The sequence below is a fragment of the Hemiscyllium ocellatum genome, chromosome 13 (genome assembly GCF_020745735.1).
Source record: "Hemiscyllium ocellatum isolate sHemOce1 chromosome 13, sHemOce1.pat.X.cur, whole genome shotgun sequence".
NCBI classification, from domain to species: Eukaryota; Metazoa; Chordata; class Chondrichthyes; order Orectolobiformes; family Hemiscylliidae; genus Hemiscyllium; species Hemiscyllium ocellatum.
Genome location: NC_083413.1, coordinates 83105779 through 83116445, shown reverse-complemented (window position 1 = coordinate 83116445; position 10667 = coordinate 83105779). Strand labels below are relative to the sequence as shown.

The 10667-nt window shown below is 42.4% G+C and overlaps 1 protein-coding gene across 1 annotated transcript; it reads left to right on the top strand.

Annotated features, from left to right (window-relative positions):
* The first annotated feature begins 2183 nt into the window (after positions 1–2183).
* On the top strand, positions 2184–10441 carry LOC132821386 (lactosylceramide 4-alpha-galactosyltransferase-like). Its single transcript, XM_060833968.1, has 2 exons — positions 2184–2624; positions 9851–10441. The coding sequence occupies exons 1-2, from the start codon at positions 2184–2186 to the stop codon at positions 10439–10441; spliced, it is 1032 nt and encodes a 343-aa protein (XP_060689951.1).
* The last annotated feature ends 226 nt before the right edge of the window (positions 10442–10667 follow it).

Below are 10667 nucleotides of genomic sequence, written 5' to 3'. Positions count from 1 at the left end.
TTTACTCCTTGTCCATTGCCATTCTGTTTGTCTTCACAAAACATTGTGTGCCCTACAAAGATCATTCACAGCTGTTATCTCCTCATCTTTATATCTTTGTAATGGTGGTTCACTCCCCAACCCCAGGGAAAAGACTTTGCCTATTTACCCTATCCATGCCCCTTATAATTTTATAAACCACTATAAGGTCACCCCTCAGCCTCTGATGCTCCAGGGAAAACAGCCCCAGCCTGTTCAGCTTCTCCCTGTAGCTCAATTCCTCCAACCCTGACAACATCCTTGTAAATCTTTTCTGAGCCCTTTCAAGTTTCACAACATCTTTCCGTTAGGAAGGAGACCAGAATTGCACACAATATTCCAACAGTAGCCTAACCAATGTCCTGTACTGCCGCAACATGACCTCCAACTCCTGTACTCAAAACTCTGACCAATAAAGGAAAGCATACCAAACACGTTTTCTGTTCATCCTCAATTGCCCTTGTGCAGGTGATGGTGGGCTATCGTCATGAACTGTAGTCTATGTGGTGTATATGCCCCCACAGTGCTGTTATTGAGGGAGTTCTAGGTTAATGACCTCATGACGTGAAGGAATGGTGATAAGCTCTAAGTCAGGATGATGTGTGGCTCAGAGAGAAAGACAGCTGGAGGTAATTCCACATAGGTGCTGCTCTTGTCCTTCTAGGTGACAGGTTTGCAAGGTGCCTCATGAACTGCTCTAAAATGTCTTGCTGTATCTCTCCTCTGCTGCTACTGTTTTTGGTCGCAGAGGCCATAACTGTTAAAGGTGTTTGATGGAGGGCATATCACGTAGGTTGCTGAGTGGATGTTATTGAGCTTCTTAGATGTTGTTGGAGCTTCATTTATACAGGCAAGTGGGGAATATTTCATCTCATTCCTGACTTTTGCCTTATAGATTTTTGGGGAGATGAGTTACACATCAAAGAATTCCCAGCCTCTCTCTGACCTGCTGTTGTAGTCCAGTTCAGTTTCTGGTCAATGGTAACTACCGGGATGTTGATGGTTGGGGATTCAATTATAGCAGTGCCATTGAACGTCAACGGGTGATGGTTAGATTCTCTCTTATTGAAGATAGTCATTCCCTGACACTTGTGTGGCATGAATGCTACTTGCCACCTTTGAGCCAAACCTGGATGTTTTCCAGATCTTGTTGCATTTGAACATGCACAGCTTCAGTATTTGAGGAGTCACAAATGGTGCTGAACATGGTGCGATCATCGGCGAACCTCCCCACTTCTGACCTTCGAATGAAGGGAAGGTCATTGATGAAGCAACTGAAGATGGTTGGGCCTAGGACACTCTGAAGAGCTCCTGCAGACTGTCCTGGAGTGGAGATGATTGGTGTACAGAACCTTAAGTAATTCCGATGTGTCAGGTATGACACCAACAAGTGCAGAGTTTTTCCCACCCAATTCCTTACAGACTCCAGTTTTGGTAGGGCTTCTTTATGCCACACTCCATCAAATATAGCCTTGATGTCAGTTCCACCTCACCTCTAGAATATAGCTCTTTTGTCCATGTTTGGACAAAGGATGTAATGCGGTCAGGAGCTGAGTGGCCCGGGTGGAACCCAAACTGGGCATCACTGAGCAGGTCATTGCTGAGCAGGTGCTGTTGGTGACACCTTCCATCACTTTACTGATGATCGAGAGTAGACTGATGGGGTGATAATTGGCCTGGTTGGGTTTGTCCTTCTTTTGCTAACTGGTTATATCTGGCCAATTTTCTACATTATTGGGTAGATGTCAGTATTGTAACTGTACTTGGAAGAGCTTGGCCAGGGTAGTGGAGTACAAGTCTTCAGTTCAGTTCTGAGGAAGGGTCACTCGATTCCAAACGTTGAATAAAATGTTTCTCACAGATGCTGCCAGATCTGTTGAGCTTTTATCTCTTCAGTACTATTGCTGGAACATTATTAGGGCCCACATCCTCTACAGTATCCAGTGTCTCCAATCGTATCTTAATATCTTTTATTAAAAGTGAATTAGTAACTCTGTTTTGCATTCTGCAGACCTGCTGAGTTTTTTTTTTGTTTTATTTCCATTTCCAGTTACCACAGTGTTTTGCTTTTGAATTTATTGATGCTTGTCACTGATATGACTGTGGGACGCCACAACTGGACTATTTTACTTACTTCTCAATCATTATTTGTCTTCACAGTGGCCATGGAGGATTCAGTTTTAATTTTGAAAAGCTGGCACAAAGCCTTGGTACTTATCCTAATCATTAGTTCCATTGTCTACTATTATGTCCTTGAGTTTAAACCTTTAAAGCTCAAATACCCCTCCCCGAAAAAAGCTTCAAGACTGGCAATACGTTTGAGTCAATCAGACGCAATCAGAGAGCCTGGAATTATGTTTGTACGGACCTCCAATGATCTAGCACTTTCCCCGTTGGCCATGTGCAGCATTGAATCAGCAGCTAGACAAAACCGAAACAAAACAGTTTATTACCTCGTGAGTGGTTTCAATGCGAATATATCTGCGTATCGAGAACCGGAGTACAAAGCCATTTCTTTGCTTTCTTCATTCAAGAATGTCATCATCTTGCCCTTGAATCCTCAAGAATTGTTCAACAACACGCCCTTGGCTGGATGGTATGAGAAGGTAAGGAATTGTACAGAGCTGGCTGCTTGGTTTGTGGATGAAAAAAGCTGTTGTTGGTTATCAATCTGAAAAATGAAATAGTAAACTTTACACTGACAAGTTAAATCCCCAGTTTCTAAATATCTGATGATGGATCATGCTGAACTGGAATTCCTGTGGGTTTTAGATTGAATTTCAGTTTCAGGTCCTGATGAATCATTTGCAGAACCTGCAAGAAGACTAGAGTCATTTTCTTTCTGAAAATCATTATTTATCTCAATTATTCAAGACTGAACTTTGTTCATTGGTGAGATGGGGAACTATTAATTTGGAAATTCTCCAGTTCAAAGCATGTTAGTTCAATCTTTGTCCAATAATATTAGACCATATTCATTGCTTTGTAAATGTCTCTTTCCAAGTTGAGACAATAAGACCGTAACATTTTGGAGCAACAGTAAACTATTTGACCCCTTGAGCCTGAAACACCTTTCTCTACCTGCCTCAAAATCCTTTGACATGCTTAAGATAAATTAAAAAATCAAATTCAGCCTTGAATATATACATTGACCTCACCTCCAGTTCTCCCCAGGGAAAAGAATTCCAATGATTAATGAACCACTGAGAAGGGAATTTCCACCTTTTACCTGTAATAAATAGAGGCCTTATTGTGAAACTGTGTGCCCCACTTCTGCAGTGCCCCCCCAGAGGGAAACATCCTCTCAATGCCATCATCTCTTCTACTTCTAATCTCGGACAAGTGGAGATTCAGACTACTCACTCTTTGCTCATGAGGCAACCGCTTTATCCCAAGAATCAAACTCTTAACCATTCTCTGAGCTGCCTGCAACTGAACAAGTTAATTCCTGACACAGAGCTGGAGAAAGAACCAGGCTCAAGTGTTTCTTTAATTAGTTAAACATGGGTTGTAAAAGCGCAGGATTGAAACTAATTACTTAACATGATGGTTAGTTACTGAAACATGTTCACACAAATTAATAGAATTTCTATAGCAAGAATTTTACAAACAAAAAGTAGAAAAATACAATCTAAAGCTAAAAGAGTAAAGTTAAAACATGAAACAAAACATAGTTTAAAACTATTTCCTTACGGTATCCTTGAGAAAGCCCTGAATCAAGAGAGATCACAGCCCTCTTTCAACTCGTGTTGTTAACAAAAGTCTACAGCCTTATGTGAATATGTGACTGAGCACTGTGTTAACTTTCATGATTAACTAATGAAACCAAATCTATCAAAGCAGATTTCATTCTGAGACCTGATTTATCCAGGAGAGATTAGAACCCATTGTTGGTCATTGCTGCTTTTCCGGTTTGAGAGTAGTTTCAGTATGGATTTTGTTACTGTTCACCTGCTTAACGATAAACTCAATGATGCATATGACTTCGGAATCTCAGATTCACCTGGAACTTATACTGGGTTCTAGGTTTGCATGATTGAATGCTGTACATATAGAACTCAACAGCTCAGGAGGGAATTAGCATTCTTGTTGAAGTGTTGAGCTCCTTCCTGTTGTCTGTCTTCCTCCTGGTCATGTGGAAGGAGTGTTTTGGCAGAATCATCTTGTACTTTCTTCCATTCAGGGAATTCCTATTCTGCAATGATTTCATGTTGAGCTTGAGATGTGTAGATTGAAGTGACAATACGGCAAGGCTTGGGGTGTTCCTTTGTCCTGAGGCGTATTGTCAAACTAGGGGTTCAGGTACATTGTTCCTTGAAAGTTGACAGGGTAATTGAGAAGGCATTTGGCACATTAGCCTTCATTAGTACAATTACAGACTTTAAAAGACTTTTGAACATGTTTGTGAATAGAAAAGTTTTAGAGGGATGTGGACCAAACACATGCAAATGGGACTAGTTCAGTTTAGGAAGCATGGTTGGCATGGATGAGTTGGGTCTAAGGGTCTGTTTCCATGCTGTATGACTATGACTCTTGATGTTTTGTGAGGGTTCTCTTGACTCCCTGGATATGGCTTTCTAAACCTGGTGTTGGAGATGGTCAACCCATACTGTTCAGTGTATTCCTTCCATTCTTTGGAAATTAACTGAGTTGCATTGTCACATATTTATTCTCGGAATCCATTGCTCAGTATTCCTGCAACTAAAATGATTGTTGTAGCTGTCAAATCTTATCTTTTCAATAAAAGAGAACCTTGAGTAATGGTCAACAACTATGGGACTATTGTTGATTATTTGTGAGTAAATTGTCCCCACAGATTACCTATATCTGGATGGTAATTCAGTATCTATCACTGTCTCAGCTTATAAGGCGTGCAGATACAACTCCTGGAGCTGATCTGCTCTGAGTTTACTCTCTTCCATTCCCATGTGGTCGTGTTCCTCCTGCATCATTCTGAGTACAGTTGATCTGAATCCTTCTTGCAGAATGGCCTCTTCTAGTCAGATGCCATCTCTGGCAGACCAGCCCTGCTTATTACTGATTGTTATTGGACCATTCTTGGGCCATTTCCTGACAGAACATCAGCATCTGATCTTATCTCTAAATTGGCTCCATTTTCATTCCTGTGTGTCCGTCAAAATTATTTATGATAACTTAGATTTTTTTTGTGTTGGCTCGGTTGAATTGTTTTCCTTTTCTCTCTGGTTTCTTGATCCCTCACTATCTCCCCCATAACATGTACCAGAGGATTGGGGGATTGCAAATGTTGTGCCCTTGTTCAAAAAGGACAATGGAGATGACTCAGGTAATATAGACCAATGAGCCTTACATCTGTTGTAGGAAAGGTTTTGGAAAGGATTATAAGAGAGATTTATAATCATCTAGCAAGCAACAATTTGATTGGAGAGATTCAACATGGTTTCGTCAAGGACAGATCATGTCTCACAAGTCTCATTGGGTTTTTTGAGAAGGTGACCAAGCATGTAGATGAGGGTAGGGCAGTTGACGTGGTATACATGGACTTCAGGAAAGACTTTGATAAGGTTCCACATGGTAGCTGTTCGAGAAAGTGCAGAGGCAAGGGATTCAGGGTGATTTAGCAGTTTGGATTAGAAATTGGCTTTCTGGACGATGGCAGTGAGTGGTGGTTGATGGAAGATATTCAGCCTGGAGTCCGGTTACTAGTGGTGTGCCACAAGGATCTATTTTGGGACCACTGCTGTTTGTCATTTTTATAAATTACTTAGACGCAGGCATAGGTGGATGGGTTAGTAAGTTTGCAGATGATACCAAACTTGGTGGAGTAGTGGACAGTGTGGAAGAATGTTGCAGGAGGACACGGATAAGCTGCAGAATTGGGCTGAGGGGTGACAAATGAGAGTTTAAAGCTACTAAATGTGAGGTGATTTACTTTGGGAAGAATAACAGGAAGGCAGAATATTAGGTCAATGGAAAGATTCTTGGTAGCGTGGATGTGCTGAGGGATCTGGATGTCCATGTACATAGATCCCTGAATGTTGCCACCCAGGTTGATAGTGCTGTTAAGAAGGCATACAGTGTGATGGGTTTTATTGCTAGAGGGGTTGAGTTCCGGAGCCGTGATGTCATGTGGCAACTATACAAAATGCTAGTGCAGCCACACTTGGTGTATTGTGTGCAGTATTGGTCGCCCTGTTACAGGAAGGATGTGGAAGCATTGGAAAAGGTGCAGAGGTGATTTACCAGGATGTTGCCTGTCTGGAGGGAAGGCCTTATGAGGAAATGCTGAGGGACTTGGGTCTATTCTCATTGGAAAGAAGAAGCCTAAGAGGGGATTTAATGGAGACATACAAGATGATCAGAGGATTAGATAAGGTGGACAATGAGAGTCTTTATCCTGGAATGATGATGTCGGCTTGCACGAGGGGGCATAGCTGCAAATTGAAGGTGATAGATTTAAGACAGATGTCGGAGGCAAGTTCTTTACTCAGAGAGTGGTAAGGGTGTGGAATGCCCTGGCTGCCAATGTAGTTAGCTCAGCCATAATAGGGGCATTTGAACAGTCCTTGGATAAACGTATGGATGATGATGGGATAGTGTAGAGGGATTGGGCTTAGATTAATTCACAGTTCGGCGCAACATTGAGGGCCGAAGGGCCTGTTCTACACTCCATTGTTCTATGTTCTATATCTGCTAAACAATGTTCTTTAACACTCCCTCTCCTTCCAATGGAACATGGAGCATTTCAAACTATTTGTCAAACTTTAGATGATTAGCTTTTTCTAATCTATTGTGTTGACCTTTGATCTGGTGTCTGTATACTAAGGAAACATTGTAATTTCTATAGAATTCAGCTGACTGCTGTTAGGGAGGGAATTCCAGGATTTTGACCCAGTGACAGTGAAGGAACAGTGATATATTCCCAAGTCAGGATGGCGTGCAGGGTGATGGTCTCCTGTATCTGCTGAATCCTTCTGAATGGAGGTGGTTGTGGGTTTGGAAGGTCTTTGGTTAAGTTCTGCAGTGCTTCTTGTAGATAGTACACAGCTGCTACTGACCGTCGTTGGTGGAGGGAATGGATGCTTGTGTCTGCTTTGTCCTGGATGGTGTCAAGCTGCTTGAGTATTGTTGAGGGTACACACTCATCCAAGCAAGTGAGGAGTATTCCAGCACACTCCTGACTTGTACCTTGTAGATTGTAGACAGGCTTTGGGGGAGTCGGGAAGTAAGTTACTCACTGTGTTATTCTAATCCACCTGTTCTGACATATTACGTCAAACTGCCATGTGAGATTTGAAGCCAGATCTTCTGGCTTGGAGGCAGGACCATTACCATTGTGCACACAAGCCCTTTAGAGGGGATATGTAGAGAATCTGGTAGCCTACCCATCCTCAGCCTGACTGAAACCCTTAATTCATTCATTAATGCCTATTAAGGATGTCAGACTACCTACCTTGCTATCACAGGTGCAATTAGCTTGATAGTTTTCTTTGCAGGATCTAAAGATAGACAAGAAATAAGGCTATCCCCTTTGGGCTGCTCATAGAGTCATAGAGATGTACAGCATGGAAGCAGGCCCTTCAGTCCAACTCGTCCATGCCAACCAGATATGCTAACGCAATCTAGTCCCATTTGCCAGCATTTGGCCCATATCTCTCTCAACCCTTCCTATTCATATACCCAACCACATGCCTTTTTGTGAGGTTTCCTCACTGAAATTATAACCTCCTTTGTCCTTCCTCTTGTGTTTTAAATCCTAACACCCTGTCACCAGTGTCACCAATTCCCACCCAACACAAACTTGGCACCATATAACATTGAGAAAGGTGCCTTGAGTTCATATTGACCTCCTTGTCTCAGCAGTGACCACCATTGGTTTCTGGGTGTTGCACACAGCAGGCAGCCAAGCAACTTGGCCAGCACCACAGAAGGGTGGGACTTTGAGTTCTTGAGGGGGGTAGTGGTCTCATATTTGAATCCAATCTCTTGCTGAGCTCCAGTACAGATCACTCTTGTGATTGACTGGCTGTTCTTTAGAGTGGGACCTCCTTCCTTTAAGGAGTGGAGACCACACACCCCTACCTCCATTTTTTTTTTGCTGTGGGGCAGTTTTGTTGAACTTCTGGTCTGAGCAGCATCTGTTTCCATCCGGGGAAATTGATGCAGCAAACAGTCCTATCACACCTCCAACTGTCTCTCTGGGTTCTCATTTGATCTGAAGACTAAGAAGTTGTTTCTCTATCTGTTTGAACTAAAGTTTTATTTGACATGTGCTGTGGTGTGGTTCCCAGGACACTGGCCCTTGTGGTTGAAGTTGGAGACTGTACTGGGGTCAATGGGGAAATTGGCTGCAGCTTTTCTCCGTTGAAAAACCGTGCAGGTTTAAGAGTGAACTAACCTAGATTCTCCTTTACTCATGATCTGCCTTGCAGCCAGTTACAAAGTGCTCTCAGGAATTATCGATTTTTTAATGACATGAACAATCCTATATCCAATGATGAAACCAAGTTAGGTGATGTTGTAGACAGTGTAGATCATAGCATGAAATGGATATTGATAGATTAAGTGAATGGGTGCAACTGTGGCAGATGGAGTTCAATGTAAGCAAGTATGGGGTTATCCATTTTAGACAGAGAAAGGATTAGATCAGGGCACTTTGAAGTTAATATTTAGATTAGATTCCCTACAGTGTGGAAACAGGCCCTTTGGCCCAACAAGTCCACACCAACCCTCTGAAGAGTAACCTACCCAGTCCCTCTAACTAATGCACCTAACACTATGGGCAATTTAGTATGGCCAGTTCACCTATACTGCACATCTTTGGACTGTGGGAGGAAACCCATGCAGACACTGGGAGACTGTGCAAACTCCACACAGATAGTCACCCAAGGAGGGAATTGAACCCGTGTTCCTGGCACTGTGAGGCAGCAGTGCTGACCACTGAATCACCGTGCCGTACCACAAAGTCTGCACTTCCCCACACCACAGTTAATTCTCCAGGAAGCAAACCCACATTTTTTTTGGTTTGAACTTAATATAATGGAGATCCAAAGAGACTTGGGTTTCAGGGGGAAGGATATTTAGAATGTTACAAATATGTGCAAAACATAGTCAGGAAAGCTAATGGAATGATGACTTTATATCGAGAGGACTGAAGTAGAAGATGTTCTGAAGTTATGCTGCAATTATACGAAACACTGGCCCGACCTCACTTGGAGTGCAGTGAGCAAATGAGGGCATTCACCTTTGGAAGGATACTTTGGCCTTGGAGAGACTACAACATAGATGTAGACGAATGATATGTGGACTATAAGGGTTTGTTTATGGGGAGAGATTATACAAATTACTTTGGTCTTCTCAAGAATTTAGAACGTTAAGGGGTGATCTGGTTTGAAGTCTGCAAGATGTTAATAGGTAAAGAAAGGATAGATAAAGATAAATTATTTGCAATGGTGGGGGATTCTAGAGCAAGGGGACATAGTCTGAGAATTAGGGCCAGACTGTCCAGGAGAGATGTCGGAAAGCACTTTGACATGCACACGGGGATAGGTGGTTAGGTCTCTCTCCAACGAATAGCCGAGGATGTTGGATCAGTTGTTAATTTTAAATCTGAGATAGATACAATTTGTGAAGCAAAGTATTAAAGGATGTGGTCCAAATCAGGGACATGGGGTTATAGATCAGCCATGACCTCATCGAACAGACTTGAGAGGCTGAATGGCCTACTCTGTTCCTATTTTCGTATTTGTTGCTCAACCAGTAAATATTGTGTGGAGGGAGAGGACAGCATTTGGAGAGAAAGATCATTTAGAATATCAAAGCACCTAACTGATAAACCTTTACTCTGTTACAGGTGGATCCCAATCTGGAACGTTATTGGTTCCATGTGCTCTCTGATGGTTGCCGGATAGCCTTGCTGTGGAAGTACGGAGGCATCTATCTGGACACTGATATCATTTCAATCAAGCCGTTGGAGTTCCAGAACTTCATTTGTGCACAATCAAGTAATTATGCAAATGGTGCAGCTTTGGGATTTAACCGCGCTCATTCCTTCATCAGGAGGTGCTTAAAGGATTATGTTGCGAATTATAATGGAGCAGCTTGGGGTCGGCAGGGTCCAGATCTGATGACCCGAATGTTGAAGAAATGGTGTGAGACTGATAATCTGGATAACTTTCTGAATAGACAATGCAAAGGGATCCTGTACCTGTCCAGCAACTGGTTTTACCCTATTCCATACACCAATTGGAAAAGGTACTTTGAACCAGATACATGGGAAGGGAACAGTAAAGAAATTGAACATAAATTCTCAAATACACGAGGGGTACACGTCTGGAATTTTTTAAGTCATCATCAGAATAATCACATCAAAGGAAGTCGATCACTCATGGAGTATTTCTTTAGTGAATATTGTCCAAGAACATACAATTTTCTCCCAGATTGAAGTTAATTTGCAGAATTGTTTTATATGTGATTATAACAAAACGACTGCTAATCACTGACTGACAGTATGGCCATCCATTTGGCCTCATCTCATTGTATCTTCACTGGTATCTTCCTACTCTCTGTGAGGCTGTCAGGTAATGGGATGACTGGGGGCATTGTTACTGGCTTCACCCTCTATCCTCTTCCCTTCCTTCGAACTCAACAGTGCCCACTTTCCTGAGGTT

Coding starts and splice junctions, on each gene's coding strand:
- LOC132821386 (XM_060833968.1), top strand. CDS start 2,184: ATGGAGGATTCAGTTTTAATTTTGAAAAGCTGGCACAAAGCCTTGGTA. Junction 2,625..9,850: donor TGGCTGGATGGTATGAGAAG/GTAAGGAATTGT, acceptor ACTCTGTTACAG/GTGGATCCCAATCTGGAACG.